This window comes from Budorcas taxicolor, chromosome 2, assembly GCF_023091745.1.
Source record: "Budorcas taxicolor isolate Tak-1 chromosome 2, Takin1.1, whole genome shotgun sequence".
Classification (NCBI taxonomy): domain Eukaryota; kingdom Metazoa; phylum Chordata; class Mammalia; order Artiodactyla; family Bovidae; genus Budorcas; species Budorcas taxicolor.
The window spans coordinates 106,401,124-106,423,158 of record NC_068911.1 but is presented as its reverse complement, the minus strand read 5'-3'; the positions used below and the strand labels follow the sequence as shown (position 1 = coordinate 106,423,158).

The 22,035-nt window shown below is 41.7% G+C and overlaps 1 protein-coding gene across 1 annotated transcript in view; it reads right to left on the bottom strand.

Annotated features, from left to right (window-relative positions):
• ZRANB3 (zinc finger RANBP2-type containing 3) overlaps positions 1 to 22,035 on the bottom strand; it is a 263,334-nt gene that overhangs the window by 2,140 nt on the left and 239,159 nt on the right. Inside the window, exons 14-18 of the mRNA XM_052654562.1 lie at positions 18,827 to 18,909; positions 15,199 to 15,300; positions 13,895 to 14,037; positions 4,210 to 4,320; positions 2,784 to 3,186 (exon numbers count right to left, since the gene is read on the bottom strand). Coding sequence (XP_052510522.1) covers positions 2,784 to 3,186; positions 4,210 to 4,320; positions 13,895 to 14,037; positions 15,199 to 15,300; positions 18,827 to 18,909 — 842 coding nt within the window. The remainder of the gene's footprint in view (positions 1 to 2,783; positions 3,187 to 4,209; positions 4,321 to 13,894; positions 14,038 to 15,198; positions 15,301 to 18,826; positions 18,910 to 22,035) is intronic.

Sequence of the window (22,035 nt, the reverse complement as noted above, 5' to 3'; positions counted from 1 at the left end):
GCAAAATCACAGGGAAAAATACATTAGGGTGGTTTTTTATAGCTTTTATTGTGAGTAAGAAAAACCCTCTAGGTTAGCAATTTGAAAGCAATAAAAAAATATGTCTCTGAAAAAGGTCCCCCTCCCTTACCCAAACCCATTTTGAAAAAATTACAAGCAAGTATAAAATATCAAGCCTCCTTACAGATTGGGAAAAATCAGTTGCCTATGCACCTTTGAACTAGTTTATATAGTTACTAAAACAAAACTGATAAAAAGATTAGAAATGGAAAACTTCTGAGTATTACTGAACTCAAGTCTTTAATTGTTGACCTAAATGCATGCCTACTTGTACCAATGACAATTTAATAGTGATCATCTAGAACTTTTGCAATTACCTGAGAACCTCCTAAGTTACATGGACTGGCATCAAATTTCTAGAACAAACCTCTGTAACTTGAATATTTGGAATAAACAAATATATTCATTTAAAGTAGACACTACCTAGGCCAGTCCTTATAGACACACGTTATATTTAACCAGTGATGACTGACATTTAATTGGTATTATTTTAGCATTTGATCTGAGGTCACAGCTCACAGCATAGCACTGTAGATAGAGTTGTTTAAATGGGACAAAGATTAGTGTGAAAGTGGTTTTTATTTCCTTGGTCTTGAACAAGAAGACTCTACAATCAACTTCATGGCTGCTGGCCATGGGAACCTGTGACACATCTCTGAAGTGCTTTAGGAAAGTTGTCAGGCCCACAGACAGCACAGGGACCATAACAGTGTCTGGCCCAAGAGCGCAGCCCGAGGAGGCAGCAAACTGGAGCAGTACACGGTCTACCTGAACTCCACTGTAGATGGACTGATTTTCCCTCTTCTACACTGAACTTCCCAACTTTGGTTAGAAGATATATATTGATTTTTATTTTTGAGGTTGGCATTGTTAGAGGCAATGTCATATGGCAGCCTTGTGCATAAAGCAAGTGGCATACTCTCAGGGAAAAAACATCCATTTTGGTCATCTCGTTTGTAACCAAATCTTTTGCGCTGAGCAGTCTCCACTGTGACATTTTGTGATCCAGAAGGTGCTTCTTTATTCTTCCCAAGAATTCTAAATCACTTGGGGCCAGCTTTCTACATCCTAAACTCACCTCTGGAAAGAATCACCCCGTGTCCCCCTGGTCGTCCCCATCTGTGCCCTGGGCACTGCTTATTGTCTAAGCACTCCTCGTCTAGATGTATGCTACGTCCTGCATTCTTGGACAGACTGCCTTCTAGACGTCCATACGTCATTTCTTTGTGTCTTTTGGAAGTCTCCACATGGAGGCAGCAGACAGTAGCTGGAGTCTGGCTGATGTCTCTGGGATGGGTCACATGCCGCTCACCAACTAGACTAGATCTTTCAGGAGCTCTGGGGAATAGTGTATTTCTCTAGCTCTGAAAGTCATGCTACTTCATCTTTGCAGAAATGCTTATTAGTTAATTCAGCAATACTAAGTAAATAAAACTGTAAGATTTTTGCTGGAATTTATCCAATGTTTTTGTAGAGTCATTTTTAAAAATGAAGCATACATTTTACACATTTTGCTCTAGTTTGAAGTTTAGAGGTGCCTGGATCACAACGTTGGAAATCCAACTGAGTTTTGGAAGTCAAAGTGGATACTGAGAATACTGTGCTGAGAAGAGTATTTTATAATAAACTACATTTTACAATAGAATAAACAAATATAAGTTTCTTTCACATTGTAATGAATTACATTTTAGGGATTATCTGTTTACCCCTTGTTACTCAATATTAACATCATGAAAAGTGGAATGACCAGACCCTAAGTGCCTCCTAATGCAAAGTACCATCTGTTAAGATCTCTTCCCAAAATAATCTAATGAGAAGCTAGTTAGGGACTTCCCTAGTGGTTCAGTGGTTAAGATTTTGCCTTCCAGTGCAGGGGGTACAGGTTCGATTCCTGGTTGGGGAGCTAGGAATCCATGTGCCTTGAGACCAAAGAACAGAAACATAAAACATAAACAATACTGTAACAAATTCAGTAAAGACTTTAAAAAATAGTCACATTAAAAAATGTTGAAAAAAAGAATCTAATTAAACTTCTAGATCTTATAACCATTATTCAGTAAGTCAGGAAGACAGAGAAACATGTCAAAGAACATCATGAGGATACAGGTCCAGAATGTGGACCACACACAAATCCAGAATGTGGGAAATCCCGCAGGCAAATGACCCGGTTTCTTCAACAATCAGTGGCGTAAAAAAAGGGAAGGGGTAATATTACAGATTAAATGAAACATAAGGGGTATAGTGACCAAATCCAATGTGCAGGTCATATTTTGATCCTAATTTGAACAAAGCAATTTTAAAAAGGCATTTTTGAGATCTGGGAAACCAAACATGGACTTATTATAACTGGAATTATAATTATGTTGGGTGTGATTATGGATATTGGGCTATGGGTTTATATTTAAAAGAGAAAGACAAAGGGGAGGGAGAAAGAAAGTCTTCATCTGTGAAAGGTACATAATGAAAGTATCTAAGGGTGAAATGAAATGCAGTATGAGATCTACTTTAAAATAATTCCAGGAGAGAAGAAGAATCGAAGTGAGGGAAACATGAAATGAATAGCAAAATGTTGGTAAAGTCAGGTGACAGGTGTGTGGGTTCATTATTCTGCTTTTGTAAATGTATCTGAGAATTCCCATATTAAAAAGGTTTTAAGAGGAAAATGAGTCAATATTCATCACTCAGTGCAATGCTGTCTTTATCAGTCAGTGATTAAAACTTACCTGTTCTAACGGGAGCTTTGAGGCCCAGGCAGCATCCAGAAGACTCTTCCTCTGACTTTTAGGGGCATCTCTCAGACGTAAAAAGAGTTCTTGTGCGTTCAGATTACACAGCTGACACACACCATGTTCAATTTCAAATACTTTGGCTCGCAGGTAACTATTATTAGATCGAATCCAAAACTCCTCCTGACATTTCAGAGAACAGAACCGTGAATCCCAAGCATCTGCTTTACACTCTTGCTTAGTTTGGCAAGTGGGTTGCTGACAGCGAAGGCAAAGTGGATTTCCTTCGTTATCCACAGCCTGCAAATAGCCTTTGAATGTAGAAGCCTTCAGAATGAGATCACCTTGGGCCGTGCAGGGATTTAGAAATGGGACACATTCTCCACCTTCAAGAAATTCTCTAGAAGGGGCAAAACATTAAATAGGTAATTAATTAAGGCTTACTCTATTTTAAATCATTGTTACTTCATTTAAAGGTCTTCAAAGTTTCTGTGCTGACAAACAGTAAATATAGGGCATGCAGATTCTGTGATTCACTGTGGAGATGAAATATTAATAGCTATAGTCAGCACTCTATTTACACATCAAGGAAAAGAAAGAATGGTGTGTTCAGAAAAATTAATTTGAATACAAATACACTGCCTCTCTTTGGAACTTAGATGTCTTCAAGTTACACAGACTCTGAGGTGTCTGGAGAAGATGGAAAATGAAAAGTTAGAAAATGCTTCTTCAGTTTGGGAAAAGACAGGCCACCCTGCTCACTCAATGTGTTGGGTCACACACTTCATTAGGACCAGGAGGCCATCACCAAGATTTCCATGAACATCTGAATATTGCTGGCCTTCAGGAGACAGACTGTTCACATCCATTCAGTCACAGAACCAGGGAACCAACAGTGCTGATAGAAATGAGAACGGGAGACTTGCTACATATGTGCCTCCTACAGGTAAACTCGGAGTTGATAGAATTAAAATTAGAGATGAAACATGGCAGGACATAAGCTTCCTTTGTTAAACTAAAGGAAAAGGTACATTATTCAAGAATGTTGAAAAGTCCTGCATGGGAGTTACAATAGCTACTTTGCTGTTAGAAGTGTTAAAAAAAAAAAAAAAACTTTTTATGATAGAAAGAACTCAAGACTGGGGGCCAGAGCCCAGACTGGACCTCAGTACTAGTATCTGGTAGCCTGGGGCAGGTCATATAACCCACTTGGCGTGAGGTACCTTCTTGATCTCTAATTTCTAAGATAAGGGCATCAGGAGCCTCGCAGAGTTGCTAGGACAGAGGAGCTATTACATTGTGAAAGCTTTTTCTAATGTGTAAAGTGGTCACACAGAGGTAAACTATTGTTACAGAAATGAATACATTCATTTAAAGAAAGAGTCTTAGTACCACTATGCCGGACAAGTAAAAAACCTCTTACTTTGTAGAAGGGTCCCCTGGCCTGGGCCCCTTTGTGATCAGTCGGACATGCCCCCCGTCATTCTTCACCTTGTCCATCGAGGCTGCAGCAACATCTTCTTTCGTTATATATCTGAAACAATTACACATGAAGTGGATGTCCTTTAAGAGTTTCTCTATTTCATGTTCACACTGCTCCTTGCAAAAGCAGTAGGAGAAAAAGGAATATATAAGTCTATTCATCGTGCTAATACTTAAATTAGGGAACGGGAGTTTCTTCCTCTACATTGGTCTCCATGTGTGGTAAACACATCTCTTTGTGCCAAATAAGTTTTCTGAAGATTTATTTTTCTAAGAAATTCAAGAGTCAGTCAATATCCTTTGGACCAGTTTTCACTCGTGGGAAAAAAGGAGTGGGTGTGGGAATAAGAAATGATCAAATTCATGTATCACTGGCAGCTGTAGGTAAACTGCTTGCCAAGCCATGCAGAACATCTCTAACTGCATTTTTACCTACCTCTTGGCCTTCTTTTCAAGGCTCCTCATATCACCTTAATCAGTTATAATAGTGTATCATCGTATTTGGATAAAGTTATTCTCTTTAATCAGGTTCAATCATATTGTGTATAATCTCAAGGTTGTTTCCATTATTATCAGCTCATACAGGGTTTATGGAATCCTCCACTGAAACAAAGCCACTTTTGACAAGGGATTCAGAACCTTATTACACAACACTATCAATACCACATAATGGTTTAGGGACTGGAAGGAGAGAGGAAAGTTACTTCAGTTACAGGTGATGGGGGATTTTAAGTAGGTGAAATGCAATTACCCAATTAATTCCTTCTAATTAGCATGGCCTAGTTTCTCGAGTGGTTTACAGTTTTCTTTAAAAATTGCAGTTTCCTTTAAAAATTACTCTAAACATGCATTTCTTCATATTCTCAAATACGTCATTTGGTAACTTGACAATAAAACCAAAGTTAAATCACAATGGAATTGTACAGTTTATAGGTAAAAATTTTTAAATTGCTTTTATATTGTTAAAGTATATTTAATAATTAACAGATTCCCTTTCTATAAAGTATGGTATTTTTGATTAGGTGATACAAATGCATATTTCAGAATTTTAAAGGCACACAATGCTGTGTGTGGTGATAATCAGCCTCCCTTCCATTCCCATCATTTTCTCCCCACTTCCCCAAACTACATCTTTTGCCAGTTTTCAATACATCCTTTTAGCAACAGTTCATTTTTTCTTTGTAAAGGTGTATAACTTTAATTTGGGGGCTTCCCTGATGGCTCAGTGGTAAAGAATCCACCTGCAGTGCAGGAGACATGGGTTCGATCCCAGGGTCGGGAAGATCCCCTGGAAGAGGAAATAGCAACCCATGCCAGTATTCTGGGAAAATCCCGTGGACAGAGGAGTCTGGTGGGCTACAGTCCACAGGGTCGCAAAGAGTTGAACACGACTGAGCACAGGAGCATGCATACCTTTAATTTATTCCTTTGTTATTTTTATAGTCATATAATTCACATATCATAAAATTTACTATTTTAAAGTTTACAATTCAGTGCATTTTAGTATATTCACAAGGCAGTACCATCATGACTATCTAATTACAAAACATTTTTATAACCCCAGAAAGAAACCCATAGTCATTAGCAGTCACTCTCCATTATATTTTTTTATTTTAAAAAACAAAAATAAATAAATGGGACCTAATTAAACTTGAAAGCTTTTGCATGACAAAGGAAACCATAAACAAGATGAAAAGACAACCCTCAGAATCAGAGAAAATATCTGCAAACTAAGCAACCAACAAGGGGATTAATTTCCAACAAATACAAACAGCTTGTGCAGCTCAGTATCAAAAAAAACAAACAACCCAACGAAAAATAGGCATAAGATCTAAATAGGCATTTCTTCGAAGACATACAGATGGCCAAGAGGCACATGAAAAGATGCTCAACATCACTAATAATTAGAGAAACGCAAATCAAAACTATAATGAGATACCATCTCACACTGATCAGAATGGTGTTTATCAAAAAATAATCTACAACAATAAATGCTGGAGAGGGTATGGGGAAAAGGGAACCCTCATACACTGTTGGCGGGAATGTGGAGAACAGTGTGGAGGCTCCTTTAAAAAAAATAAAAATAGAACTACCATATGACCTCAGCAATCCCATTCTTGGACATATAGTGGGAGAAAACCATAACTCCAAAAGATACATACATGCCAGTGTTTATTGCAGCACTATTTACAACAGCCAGGACATGAAAGCAACCTAAATGTTTATTAACAGAGGAATGGATAAGAGGATATGGTATATATATACAATGGTGTATTACTTAACCATATAAAGGAAAAAACCTGCCATTTGCAGACATAGATGGACCGAGAAACTGTCATACAAAGTGAAATAAGTCAGGAAAAGAAATACCGTATATAAATGCATATAGGTAGAATCTAGGCAAACGGACAGATGAACCTATTTGCAAAGCCGAAATAGAGACACAGATGTAGAGAACAAACATGGACACCAAGGGAGGGGGAAGGGGGTGGGGTAAATTGGGAGACTGGGATAGACATATATATTCTATTGATACTATGTGTAATGTAGATAACTAATGAGAACCTTCTATATAGCACAGAGAACTCTACTCAGTGCTCTGTGGTGACCTAAGTGGGAAGGAAATCCAAAAAAGGCTATATGTATATGTATTAATATAACTGATTGACTTTGCTGTACAGCAGAAACACAACATTGTAAAGTAGCTATTCTCTAATAAAAATTAAAACGAAAACAAAAGGTAGAATGATATACACTAATCTTCACCTTGCTCTTTTTGCCTAAAGATACATTCTTGGAGATCTTTCCATATTAGCACACATAAGATCGCTCTATACTTTTAATGGTTTCATGTTATTTCATTATCTAACTAGTCTCTTATTAATGCCCATGTAGGTTGTTCTAGACTCTGCTATCCCAGATAATGCCGTAATCAACAGTCCTATCCCACATATCCCTATTTTCTATACAAGAACTATCTGTAGAATAAATTCCCTGAAGCAGACTTGCTAAGTCAAAGATCTTGGGTGCTCTAAATTTGGATAGATTTTGACACATTGTTCTCTTCTGGGTTGGTACCAATTTATATAGTGCTCAGTTGTACTCTTGCCTGGAAAGTCCCATGGATGGAGGAGCCTGGTGGGCTGCAGTCCATGGGGTCGCGAAGAGTCAGACATGACTGAGCGACTTCACTGTCACTTTTCACTTTCATGCATTGGAGAAGGAAATGGCAACCTACTCCAGTGTTCTTGCCTGGAGAATCCCAGGGACGGGGGAGCCTGGTGGGCTGCCGTCTATGGGGTCGCACAGAGTCGGCCACGACTGAAGCGACTTGGTGGTGGCAGCAGCAGCAGTTGTGCCTGACTCTTTGCGACCTCCTGAACTGTAGTCCGCCAGGCTCCTCTGACCTCTTGCTAAAAATTCCTCTAAGAAGTTTTCCAGGCAAGAATACTGGAGTGGGTTGCCATGCCCTCCTCCAGGGGATCATCTTGGCCCAGGGATCAAACCTGCATCTCCTGCATTGGCAGGTGGATCTTTTACCACTGAGCCGCCTGGGAGGCCCTACCAATTTATAGACCCCACCAGCAGTGGATGCCAGTCCCTCACATTTACACTAGCACAAGGTAGAGCAGTTAAAACATCTCTGCTAACGGTGACTGGTCTGCTGTTATAGCTTTAAATTTGAATTTCTCCTATTAAGAGGAATGATGACTATCTTTTCACATGTTTGCATTTCTACTTGTGTGTCTTTCTTAAAGCAAAAAGGAATCAGAGTGAATTCTTTTAGTATTCTTTAACTTGCCCTTTTAGCTCCTAAATTCCCCCTACACACACACACACACACACACACACACACACACACACACACACACACACACACCATTTCTTCAATCATTTTATTCCCTCCCCAAAAGCATTTTGCTAAAGTATTCCAGCAGATTCTAAATGAACTTAAAAGCTTCCTAGCTTTGAGGGGCAATGAGATATTAAGCTTTGCCTTTGGTATTATTCAATGTTTAAAAGCTTAGAAACTTAATTCAGTAACTTTAAAAGATGCTGAGAAATTTATTCAGAGATTTAAGAACTAAAAATAACCTCTGGCTTTCCTACGAGATGTTTAAGCACAAATGTTTGGAAACTACAAGAAACAGATCAACCAGCCTCATAGTGGGTTTGTTGACAACTTTTCAAACGTAGTTGTGTTACCAATATTTAATTTTCCATTGAGGTCTGCTAAGTTCATAAACATACCAACTCTCAAATGGATTACGGTGAATCCCCATTTTGACAAATAGTGAAGGAAGAATGTTGTCTCCTGAAGTGATCTGGGGTGCGGATGGTCATGGAAGATGCACCATGGAAGTTTTGCAATAAGAGAGGAGTGAGTTGGAAAGTGGCTGCACCAATGAGAACAGTGCTGGGCTCAAGGCTGCCAACCTGACCAGCTGTGGCTATATGATGAAAAGTTGGTATTCTAAACCCACAGGTTTCCAACTGAATCAGGCCTGCCCTCCAACAAGTGGGAACCCACTTAGGAACCTATACAATGGCTGGTGATACTGGCTTTTAGAGTGAGCTGCTCAAAAGCTGACTGCAGCCTCTGAGCTTGGGTATAACCTGCAAACAAGCAGACAAAAAATCACACTGGGAGATCTAGTTATTGCTTTTGGGAGAATTCCCCCAAAGTAATATATCTTTGTCTTCATTCTGAGGCGAGTCCATCTTTTCAGAGATGACTCCTCTAATCTCCTGCCTATTCTAAATTAAAATATGGCTGTTGGTGTGGCAGCTGAGCCAATACAGGGATCTAGGGAGTGTAGTTTCTAGCATAACACTTCTCTCTTTGTCTCCACTAACCCTGATGTTTCCAAGATGGCTGCCTCTCTGGTATAGTTTCTCTGGAAAGAAAACTGTATTTTTTGGGGCTCCAAAATCACTGTGGATGGGGACTGCAGCCACAAAATTGGAAGAAAGGCTATGTCAAACCTAGATAGTGTATTAAAAAGCAGAGACATCACTTTGCCAACAAAGGTTTGTATAGTCAAAGTTACAGTTTTTCTAGTAGTTATGAAGGGATGTGAGAGTTGGATTATAAAGGCTGAGTGCTGAAGAATTGATGCTTTTGAACTGTGGTGTTGGACAAGACTCTTGAGAGTCCTTTGGTCTGCAGGGAGATCAAACCAGTCAACCATGAAGGAAATCAACCCTGAATATTCATTGGAAGGACTTGCTGAGGCTGAAGCTCCAATACTTTAGCCACCTGATGTGAAGAGCCACTTCACTGGAAAAAGCTCTGATGCTGGGAAAGATTGAGGGCAAGAGGAGAAGTGGGCAACAGAGGATGAGATGGTTGGATGGCATCACTGCTTCAATGGACAAAATTTGAGCAAACTCTGGGAGACACTGAAGGACAGGGAAGCCTGGCATGCTGCAGTCCATGGGGCTGCAAAGAATCAGACACGACTTGGCAACTGACGACAACAACAGAAGGTGAACTGGCAGGATGAAGAGAGGGAAGGCATCCAGTATCTACCTGTTCCCCATACTGACCTCCAATTCAGTGCTGTTGTGTTGCCCCTTTCACACCTGCTTTCAGAGAGACACACTTCAGTTCACTGTGACGAGGCTTGACCAGCCAGGATCAGCATGCTTCCTCTGTCATCACCCTCTGCAGAAGCACAGGTTCCATTTTCCTGGCTCTGCTAAGTCCATGTCCCTGGAGCCCTCTCTCTCCACCTCTCTCATTAGTGACCAAGGTCTTCGGATCTACCCCCTTAACACCTCTCCTCATTCTCTCTCCTCCATTCCCATTTCTAATGCCTCAGTATAAGCCCCTATCTTTTTTTTCCAGGTCAACTCTGTCTAGGAGTCCCATCTCCTGGTATTCAATTGAACACTCACCCAGGTAATGTTGCAAAGGGATTTTGCAGATGTAATTAAGGTTACTAATCAGTTGACCTTAAGAAAGGGAGCAATTCCAAAAAAAGACCGAAACAAAACAGAAAGGGATTAATTCCAAGCATGGAAGTATTTGACACATCACTGGTGATTCTGAGACATAGGGGCCTATGTGCTAGAACTTAAGCCTCTAGAAGCAGAGGGTGGCTCCCCTTGTCAATAGTCAGCAAGGAAAACAAAGCCCTACAGCCAGAAGAAACTGAATTCAGTCAGCAGCCTGAGTAAATGTGGAAATGTATCCTTCCCAGACTATCATTAAGAACCTGGCCAGCCAGTATCTTTTTTTCAGTCTATAAAATCCAGAGCAGAGAAACAAGGAGGGTCAACTCAGACTCCTGACTGAAAAAATTGAGAGGTAATAAATTCCTGTTATTTTAAGCCGCTAAACTTGGGGTGATGTGTTAGGGCAGCAACAGGAAGCTAATGCCACTTGTCTCCCACTTCAAGTCTTGCCCTTTCAATCTAACCTTCCAACTGGGGCCAGGGGGAGCTCTTAAAAAATACAAATCTGACTACTTACTCCACTGCTTTTTAACACAGCTTTATCTTTAATATATCACCTATGTATAATATTTATAAATAATACTGTGTATCTGACTTAGGCTTGCACTGATTTTATGACTTTTGCCTTTACACCCTGACCAGCTGTCTTTCTTAGGTGGTGCTTCCATGTCTGCTGGAGAGGAAATAATAGGATGTGTTAGAAGTGGCTGGAATGAGCTGTAAATTCAGTTAAGAAGGGAATTATGATTGTGTAAAGAGAAGGCCAATACTTAGGTATGTGTGTGTATGTATATTTTTATATAAAGTAATATATAGTCATGGGAAAAGCCAACCAGTACAAAAGAGTTGAGGCAAGAGTCCAAAACTGGCAGCTCATGGATAAATCCAACTAGTCGAAGGGCTTTACGTGACTCATACAGTGTTTAATTTTTAAATCTAAATTTGGGTGACATTAGATAGGTTATTACTTTCTAATTTGCTATAGTTTTACCCCTTACCCCATCCTTTTCTAGTTTTATACCTGACCTCATTCATTCATGTATGGTTCCTTGCTTTATTTTTAGCCACATGAGTCTGTAATCCCGGCGGGAAGTGTAAAGTCCCTGCAATCTTCACAAATCCCTAATCATATGGTCTAGAGCCAGATCTTGCAGCAGTGGCACCAGGGACACTGTGAAACAGGTAACTGTTGGGAAGAGTGGCCCTGTTCCTTGCAGGCTTTTTGGCAGTACCCCAGGCCTCAACCCAATAGATGGTCTCAGCTGTATCCCCTAACCATGAAAATCTAAAAAATGACCCCTAAGATTGCAACCACAGAAGAAACTGCCTCCAGCTGAGAACCATGTGTTAGAAAAACCTCTGACACCAGTTCCTAAGCTATCTTCCCCGACACTACGTCGCTAATAGCAATTACATATATTTGTGTCTCCATCCTTTTTGTTTTTTTTACAGGCTTCCCAAGTGGCACCAGTGGTAAAGAATCTGCCTGCCAATGCAGGAGATGTGGGAGATGTGAGTTCAACCCCTGGGCCGGGAAGATCCTCTGGAGGAGGGCATGGCAGCCACTCCAGTATTCTTGCCTGGGAAATCCCATGGGCAGAGGAGCTTAGTGAGCTTTGCAGTCCACGTGGCTGCAAAGAGCTAGACAAAACTGAGCAACTGAACACAACAAGCTTTTTATACACTTATTTTTACCCTTAACGATTTTCCATGTTCTCACATATGATATTTTGAGACACTAGAAGAGGTCTTCACAGTATGAGGATTTAATGTACTTAACCAACTGTATTAGATACAGTTAATGGATTTTTGTCACCCATGTGCATAGAAAAAGCTAGAGATGATAAAAATGCTGGATGTGAGGATGAAGAGAGATTACAGGTATATGAAGAAAGCAAGAGCTAAAGAAAGGGCCTTTTCCTGCCAATAGCGCCGCTTGGTTTGGTGCTTTGTGATCTCTTCCAAAAGAGAGCTGGGCTATAGAACAGCTGCCTGCTTTTCCTGGGGATCTTTGCTTCACACTGACAAAGAGTCTACGGAGACTGGGGGTTTCAGATCACACAAGGGGATGTCTCTGTGAGGCAAAGATGCTGCTGCTGCTGCTGCTGCTGCTGCTGCTGAGAAAGGAAAGGGAGCGTGTAGAGATTTGAAAGGCAGGGTACATCATGAGAAACGCTGGGCTGGAAGAAGCACAAGCTGGAATCAAGACTGCCGGGAGAAATATCAACAACCTCAGACATGCAGATGACACCACCCTTATGGCAGAAAGTGAAGAGGAACTAAGAAGCCTCTTGATGAAAGTGCAAGAGGAGAGTGAAAAAGTTGGCTTAAAGCTCAACATTCAGAAAATGAAGATTATGGCATCTGGTCCCATCACTTCATGGGAAATAGATGGGGAAACAGTGGAAACAGTGTCAGACTTTATATTTTTGGACTCCGAAATCACTGCAGATGGTGATTGCAGCCATGAAATGAAAAGACGCTTACTCCTTGGAAGGAAAGTTATGACCAACCTAGAGAGCATATTCAAAAGCAGAGACATTACTTTGCCAACAAAGGTCTGTCTAGTCAAGGCTATGGTTTTTCCAGTGGTCATGTATGGATGTGAGAGTTGGACTGTGAAGAAAGCTGAGCACCAAAGAATTGATGCTTTTGAACTGTGGTGTTGGAGAAGACTCTTGAGAGTCCCTTGGACTGCAAGGAGATCCAACCAGTCCATTCTGAAGGAGATCAGTCCTGGGATTTCTTTGGAAGGAATGATGCTAAAGCTGAAACTCCAGTACTTTGGTCACCTCATGTGAAGAGTTGACTCATTGGAAAAGACCCTGATGCTGGGAGGGATTGGGGGCAGGAGAAGAAGGGGACGACAGAGGATGAGGTAGGTGGATGGCATCACCGACTCGATGGACGTGAGTCTGAGTGAACTCCGGGAGTTGGTGCTGGACAGGGAGGCCTGGCATGCTGCAATTCATGGGGTCGTAAAGAGTCGGACACGACTGAGCGACTGAACTGAACTGTTATGATGGAGGTGAAACAGTTACAAACCTGAGATATTCAACCTTTCCTATTAGTTTGTTTCCAACCATGGGCATGATAATTGTCACCTTCCCCTAGTAGGGGCTTCCCAGGTGGTGCAGTAGTAAAGAACCTGCCTGCCAGTGCAGGAGACACAAGAGACTCAGGTTTGATTCCTGGGTTGGGAAGATCCCCTGGAGGAGGAAATGGCAACCCACTCCAGTATTCTTGCCTGGAAAATCCCATGGACAGAGGTGCCTGGTGGGCGCCTGGGGTCACAAAGAGTCAGATGCAGCTGAGCACACATGCACAGCCTACTTGGGTGGTGGTACATCAGACAGAAGCAGCTACCACACTGTATCGCACCCACGATTCATGTCCCAAGAGCACAATCAACCTGTGAGTCTGGCCTCTCTCTTGATGAGCAGGACTCAGAGTGAGCAAGATCCAGACACTTTGATTTTCCCCAGCAGATGTGACGAAATTCACAAAATATCTAATTATGCTGCTACAAAATATGCTGTCTTTTTATGTATCATATTCTCTTAATCCATCAGAATTTTGTTAGTGGTCACATAAAATGTCTGACACTCCTGTAGAAATAACTGTGACAAACAATAAAATACAAAATGAAGAAAGACAACTCATACCTCTTGGTGCTGTTTTGTTTGGTTTGCTGCTTTGCGATCTCTTCCAGAGCCAGAGCTGGGCTGCGGAACAGCTGCCCGCTTTTCCTGATTATCTTCTGCTTCATGGCAGTTAGACTACTCCATTCTCGAACAAACCTCAAGATCTGGTGGAAAATGAGATAATGAAAAGAGTGTAGAGCTCATCGGGCATCTTCCTTTGAAAGTGAGGCTACGTATAGCATCTGGAAACAGATGTTTTATTATAACCCCAAACAGGCTTTCAGGCTCACAGTTTAAGGCTTTCTTCAGTTTGACACAGTTTTCCTACCTTTGTTGTGAACCATCTATGGCCAGTTCTGCAGAGGTCTCTTCCAAGCCATCAGCTCTCTATAGACACCATTTAGGACACTCAGCACATGTCCCTCATGCACAGAGACCAACAGCAATAACGTGCTGACACCAAAAGCACACATACCCCAACAGTGGCCGAGGCAAAACTGGATCTCGGGGACAGTGGATCTTGTGGTGACAGTGCAATATCTGGGTGTGGTTTGTACCTGACTGCCTAAACTCTCATGGGAAAAAAGCTGTCAATAATAAATCTGGGACATTTCATTAGGGCTACTGTTACTCTTTTACTTATTAGTCAATTATACATAATTGGCTATTTTCTGGTAATCTGAGCATCAGCATTAGATGACACCAAAGAAAACAGCTCATGGCTACCTTTTCTTTTAAGATGAGTGCAGCTGACCACAGCCAATGTTTTCATTTCTGCTCAAATGCAAAAACATAATCACTGTATTCTTGTAAACAGCACTACGCTGCATGCTGGCTCAGCCCCCACACACGCTGACCCTCCTTAGCAGTGAAGCTCAATTAGCACAGATCAGAACGAAGGCCTCCCCAGCAGGTACATGACCTGTGGCTGCACCCTGGTGCTTCCCATAAGGAATGGAGTCCCCCCACATGGTGTTATTCCTGCTCTCAGAGCTCGTCAGTGTTAGAACTTAACCAACAAAGATAAAGTGTGATTCTGTCAGATACCAACCTCACAGCTGCTAATCCTGTGAATGAGAAAATAAATGATGTGAGGATGAGTCTACCCACAGAAACAGCAGCCCGAGGTGTGATCGTTCACCAGGGTAACAGATTTCACGTTTATCCTGGTAATTCGTAGGCACTGCCTGGACTGATTAAAGTGCACCCAGTGATCTGACTCTGCAGCAGGCCACAAGCTGCTCTGCTTTTATCAAACTCAAAAATGGTCTTTAAAATTACTCAACAAATTTTCATTCAGAACAAATGTGCAGGATGGTTCTTACCAGGGAGCGATTTTGTTTCAGCTGAAAGCTTGCTGGTAAATCTTCCCACAGGTCTAATTTTATATCCAAAGGAATGAAATTACAGTTCATCTGGTTTCCATCCTGATTATAGATGAGGAAGTCAGTATTAATCCATTTTGTCTGTAGGCACTAATAATTATTTTAAAAGTAAAGAATGCTATTACTGCATTTCATGCCCAGTCTTCTAAACTGATAAACTGAGGCAGCTGATTGCAGACAAGATTCCACCCGTATTGCCCCCACTGAGAGGATACGGAGCCCAGGAGGGGGCCAAGCCCTCTGAGAGCCACCACTACATTTGGTCTAAGGGTAAGCCATACCATGTAGAGAGGTGTCATCAGTCAAACATGAAGTATTTTTTTTTTATAAAGCAAAAGAAGAATCTCTGTATATAGAAATCTACTGTATAAACAGAAGTTGAACCCATATTCTGCCTAATTCTCTCAGCCAGAAAGAAATGTTACAGTTACCACAGTCACTTTGGGGAAAGAAAAATACAAAAAAGTACTTACATAGTGATTAAAAGTTCCGATGTGTAATTGTTATTCTGGCTGGGGTTCTGGCTGAAGTGAACAGTTTAGAGGTACAGTATTAACATGACATAAGATGCTAAACGTCTGTCACTGCTCTTCCTTTTAAAGAGTGTTCTTTTAGGCACTGAATGGGGGTTTTTATATGAATTTCTGTTTCTAGATTTTATTTCAGGTCTCATAAGGTGAACAGAAAAGCTTTCTTCTGAACTCTGCTGTAGCTGTGAAAATCCCTGTTGACATTTGACCTGCTTAGTGTCTCCGGTTTAGAAAATTGATTGAATAATGTTTCATAGCAAGGGGACACGTAAGTATTTAGAAGAGTGGTAAAAATGCACTCAAGACTGTTGAGTGAGGTCAGGAAGGTGGCTGCGGTATTTGCTTGGTGGCAGGCACACTGCTTTTCATACTGCTCAGGGGGTTCTCGTACGGATGTGAGTTGGACCATAAAGAAGGCTGAGTGCCGAAGAATTGATGCTTTCAAACTATGGGGTTGGGGAAAACTCTTGAGAATCCCTGGGACAGCAAGGAGATCAAACCAGTCAATCATGAAGGAAATCAACCCTGAATACTCATTAGAAGGACTGGTGCTGAAGCTGAAGCTCCAATACTTTGGCCACCTGATACAAAGAGCCAACTCATTGGAAGACTGTGAAGTTGGGAAAGATTGAGGGCAGGAGGAGAAGGGGGCACCAAAGGATTAGACGGTTGGATGGCATCACTGATGCAGTGGACCTGAGTTTAAGCAGAGTTCTGGGAGATGGTGAAGGACATGGAAGCCTGGCGTGCTGCAGTCCATGGGGTCACAGAGTAGGACACGACTTAGCAACTGAACTACGACGAAGGCACCCTCTACCCTCTACCATTTGCAGTTTCTCTCCAGTCTCCACCAGAGGAGGAAATACCCTGACATGATGATCCAGGATACAGAGCCTTTACTGTATCAGTAAGAAGTTTAAGGGCTTCTGAATTTGTGTGTGTGCTCTGCCTGGGGTCTGCCTTCTGGATTCTTGACCTTCTAGCCCCTGGGAGAGCCATTCTCTGTTATTCTTAGGTGATGGTCTCACAAAGGGCAGGAGGTGGCTCAGACACTTAGACCTGTCTCTAGAGCAGTGGGGGGCTTCTTGGTGCTCCCCGAGTCTAGAAGTTCCACATGGCAGACCAAGGCTGAAGCCTTTAAGGGAGATGTGTCCTGCCTATTTTCATTCTTGAGTCGCTCTTGGAAGTGGTCCCACAGTGGAGGCTGCTTGGAGCTTCTGGTATTCATGATCCTAGCCGTCTCCTAATCTTCTAGCAGTATCTTCTAATATTCAGTTAGAACTAAAGATTATTGCATGGTACAGCATCTATCTGTATTTAATAATTTGGTTTAGCAGAAAACCCATAATTGAGTTTGGGCAGGCCCAACCTAACTTATCTTTTACATGACATTATTTCAATAGAATGGCCCATGTGTTTAAAAACTCACAAATCCTATTTTATGATTCATGTAAAGATTAGAAGTTTGAAACTGTAGATCAAGCAAAAGTGTTCATAAATCTCAGGAATTTTTTTTTTCTCAAATACTCATACTAGTGAACTTTGGCCAAAGATTCTCACATGGTCTCCAAGACCCTTCAGAAGATCCAGAGAGACGTAAGTTTTATAATACTAGTGCAACACCATTTGCCTTTTCCACTGCTATTCTCTTGGGAATGTCCAGGGACGTCTTCCACGCAGAGGCAGATGTGAGAATCCCACCGTCTTCTATTATGACTTCAGGAGAAACTGCTAACGATGTAAAACAATGCCACTCTTTTCACTAAACATTATTTTTGTTTTGGAAATTATAATTATTTTTCACAGAGATATGCTTCTTATATAAGTATGCAATGGATTTATTATTGCTAGCTTGTTAATTATTATTTATTCCTTTATTTTTGGTTGTGCTGGGTCTTCGCTGCTGCGCTGGGCTTTTCTCTAGTTGTGTTGAGCGGAAGCTGCTCTTACGGGGCACAGGCTTCTCACTGTGGCAGCTTCTCTTGTGGCGGAGCACAGCCTCCAGGCGCATGGTGTTCAGTAGCTTCAGCGCGCAGGCTTGGCAGCTGATGCTTGCAGCCTCTAGAGAGCTTGCAGGCTTGTTAGTTGTGCAGCACAGGCTTAGCTGCTCCACGGCATGCGGAATCTTCCTGACCCACGGATTGAACCCGTGTCCCCTGCATTGGCAGGCGGATTCTCATCCACTGCACCACCAGGTAAGCCCTATTATTGTTAGTTTCACATGGATAAATATTTTAAAGTGTTTCTGTTTTAATTTCAAATACAGTAAATACCAAGAGATATAACCCACATGGGGTTTCCCTGGTGACTCAGTGGTAAAGAACCTACCAATTCAGGAGACATGGGTTCCATCCCTAGGTCGGGAAGATCCCCTGGAGAAGGAAATGGTAACCCACTCCAGTATTCTTGCCTGGAAAATCCCATGGACCAGAAGCCTGGTGGGCCATGGTCCATGGGGTTGCAAAAGAGTTGGACACGACTTAGTGACTAAACAACAGCAACATAACCTTTGGGTCCCCGACAAATTTTAGGAGTGCTGAGAGGTCCTGTGACTGAAAAGTTTGAGTGCTGCTAACCCAGGCCATGAGCAGTCATGCTATTGAAGCTTCCTAGAGTTTACTCAGCAAGTGTGGGCAGGCTTAGGCTTCTGTTACTGCTGCAGCTGCTGCAGGATCAGTGCAGGAGGCAACTCGGAGTGAGAGTTCACCAGGGCCAGGCACGGTGCTAAGGGCCTCCCAGGAATCAGCTTACTTTGTCCCAGCAACAACTGCTCCATATCTTACAGCTGAGGAAGCAGGCACAAGACCCCACAGTCAGCAGCAGATCTGAGCTTAAGCACCCTGGCCCTGAAGTCTGCACACTCTTTAACCACCATGCTGTTTGCCACTCTTTGTCTTTAGATTTAACAGAGGAATCTGAGAATTAGCTTTAAGTAGGAAAAGGACTCACTACCCACCTCACTGCTAATAAAATTATCTCCATTGGAACATGAAAAAAGGAAGCCTTGTGTATGTTTCCAGAATCCACATGATGCGTACCTTAGTATAGATGTGAATCCGGTCAGTATTCTTACTTGCACAAAACATCAGGGTATCATACACTGGCCAGTTCTTCAACTGTTCTAATGAAGAAGATAAAAAAGAACCTGAAGGCAGATCTACCCTCTACCCAGAACAGCTTACTTTAATCCTGTGTGGGTTAGGATGATGAAAGAGTTATATCAAATGTATCAGCACATTTGACAAAGAACATGTACCTGGGCATGAAATAAACATGGCAGGTGATCTAAGAGCACACTGGCTTATATGGTAACAGTTGCTTTGGAACTTTTGCTAATGATCCAACAAGAAAAAAAAAAAAAAAAGAAATTCAGCATTTACTTAAAAAAAAAGATAACCACTAGGCATAAGAGAGATTTTCCTACCCTGAAAGAGTCCTTATCAGTCTTGAAGGAGTCTAGAATCTATCCCTATTGCTACAGAGGGTTTAAGTTGAGACCGAATGAACACCATTTTGATTATCCATAGCAAGACTGCTATGTGGAGGGCCACTTAAATGACTGATGCCTTATGGCCCGGTGCCTCACATTCACAAAAGGAGATGAGTGAACAAGACGTCTTTCTCACCATCTCTGTTAATTTTTTTCTCAGTCCTACTGACCAATATATTCTGCAGAAAGGATAGGGTTATCCAAGCAGATCTATTAGTTAGCACTTATCAAGCACTTACAATGTGCCTGGTACTGGTCTAAGTACTTATATGAACACCTCTCAGAAACAAGTTGTGCATCTTACAGAGGAGGGGAAGCAAGGCACGTTAACCTGCCCAAGGCCACTGGTAGCAGAGCCCAGTAATCTGGCTCCAGAGCCTATGCTCTTAACTTCTGCCATGGTTCCCAGTGACCCTTTAAAGTATTTTTCCAGATCTACAAGTCTATGATTTATCTGCAGTATCACCTATTTGAATATTTTTAATTGAGACATCAGTCACTTTACAAACTTAGATTGTGGATTATCCCCATATTTCATAAATTCGAAAATGTATGCTTTCCCCACACTTCAATATCTCTGAAATTGGCATGTCTTCCAGTCAACAGCCGTGGCATTTTACAACCATGGTTGGCTAAGTGACAGCCGTAAGGTAGTTTTCACTGCCTGAGCATGAGCTTAGTCATAACTACAACACTGTTGACACTTCGACACTATACTTGAGATATATGCATTGTCATTTCTGAGGGTTGATTTTGTTTACCTTCAAAATGTCTTCAAAATGTTTTACTATGGTTTGGGATTGAAATGAAAAGTTATCATGTACATCAAAAACTTGCATACAGGATGAGAAAGCGTAAATTTATTAAAGAAGCAAACATGCATCACTGGAGGAATACCCAGTCACTGTGTCACAGCGAAACCGGCAGTTTCTTTATTTTGGCTGTGGGTCTTCGTTGCTGAGCAAGCTTCTCTCGAGTTACGGCAACTGGGGGCTGCTCTCCAGCTGCAGTGCCCAGGCTTATTACGGGGCTGGCTTCTCTTGTGTGGGGACAGGCTCTAGTCCATGGGCTCAATGGCTGTGGCCCACGGGCTTCGTTGCCCCAGGGCACGTGGAATATTCCCACACTGGAGATTTCACTTGTGTCCCCTGCTTGGCAGGTGGGCTGCTACCCACTACATCGCCAGGGAAGTCCCCTCTTTTTCTTTCTTTTTTTTTTTTTTTTGTTTGGAAACGGAGTCTTTACAGATTTAATCAGGTTAAGATAACTGGTATACTGGTATCCTTATAAAGGGGGGTCTTTTTCTTTCTTAATGTACATAAAATAAGTGCCTATCATAATCATCGTCTCCAGATTTGAATAACTATTGTTAATACTTAAAGATCAGAAGTCACTCTTTGATAAAAAGCCTTATGAGAACAACTCCAAATCAGCTGATGTTTTTTGGTAGCTACTAGTTACATCAGGGAATGTATTTTTCTTTTCATTTTTTTTCATGAAGTATAATTTAATGGTTCCAAACACCAAATAGCATCTTTTGAAGATACGGCCTTCCTTCCAGACCCTTAGAATTCCAGTTAGAATGAAGCTACAATTCCAGAGTGGCATACACCACTCTGGTTCTAAAAGAGCATACATGAGTAGAAGCATTTTACTATAATGTCCCTTCTCCTTCTTCTGTTTTTCAAGGAAATCTGTGTTAGTGGGCAGATGTGAAGAATATCACTTCTGCAGCCCAGTGATCTGAGACGTAAAGAAAGAAAAAAAGAAGAGGGAATAGGTGTAGGGGAAAATACTAGCATTGTCTATGGATGAGGCCAATGCAAATTTCACCAGCAGAATAGAATTTCTAAAAGTCTGGTGATTTTTGAAAAGAATGTGTAAGTAAAGCTAACATACATCTTCATCAAGGGACCAATTTGTAACTAACAAGCAAGTATTTCCCTGCTGTAGATGGGCAGTATCATGGCCCAGCTGATGACAACTGCCAGTCGCCGATTCTGGGTCTGATGTTTTGTTCACTGACCTGGACACTGTCTGAGAGCAATGGTTTCATCCTCACTGGGGGCACCGTCACAGTACACACAAGGGAACTAGAGACAAAACGCCTGAGTCCAGACTGTCTGCTTAAAGGCCGTTAAAATTAACAGACCTGAACAGAATCTATTGTGAGGTAGTTTTGGGAAGACCTTGAGGAATTAGAGGAAAGGAAAGCTGAGTACAGAAGAAAGGAAGACGCCTAGAGTTTAGAAATACTTAATAAACATTTCATTTTAGAGCTATGAATCCAACGCCGAATTATATCTATGTTTAACTTCCCTGGTGGTTCAGACAGTAAAGAATCTGCCTGCCGATGGGAAGAGCCCTGGGGGAAGGGAATGGCACCCCACTCCAGTATTCTTGCCTGGAGAATTCCATGGACAGAGGAGCCTGGTGGGCTACAGTCCATGGGGTTGCAAAGAGTTGGATACGATTGAGTGACTAACACTTTTATTTTTTAGAGTGAATCCAACTCTAAACTATAAACTAGAGTGAATCCAACTCTAAACTATATCTATGTTTAACGGCAACTAACTTAAAAGAAAAACTTTGACAATCCATCCCGAACACTTGGTGGTTGTTATAATGAGACATCAACCTGTTGGCTACTATGGTCACAAACTGAGTAACAAAGAAAATCACCCCAGAGTACTCACAGTCTTTTGCCAGCTGGCCCATAAAGATTGTGATGGATGACATGCAGGCTGGTATTTGCCA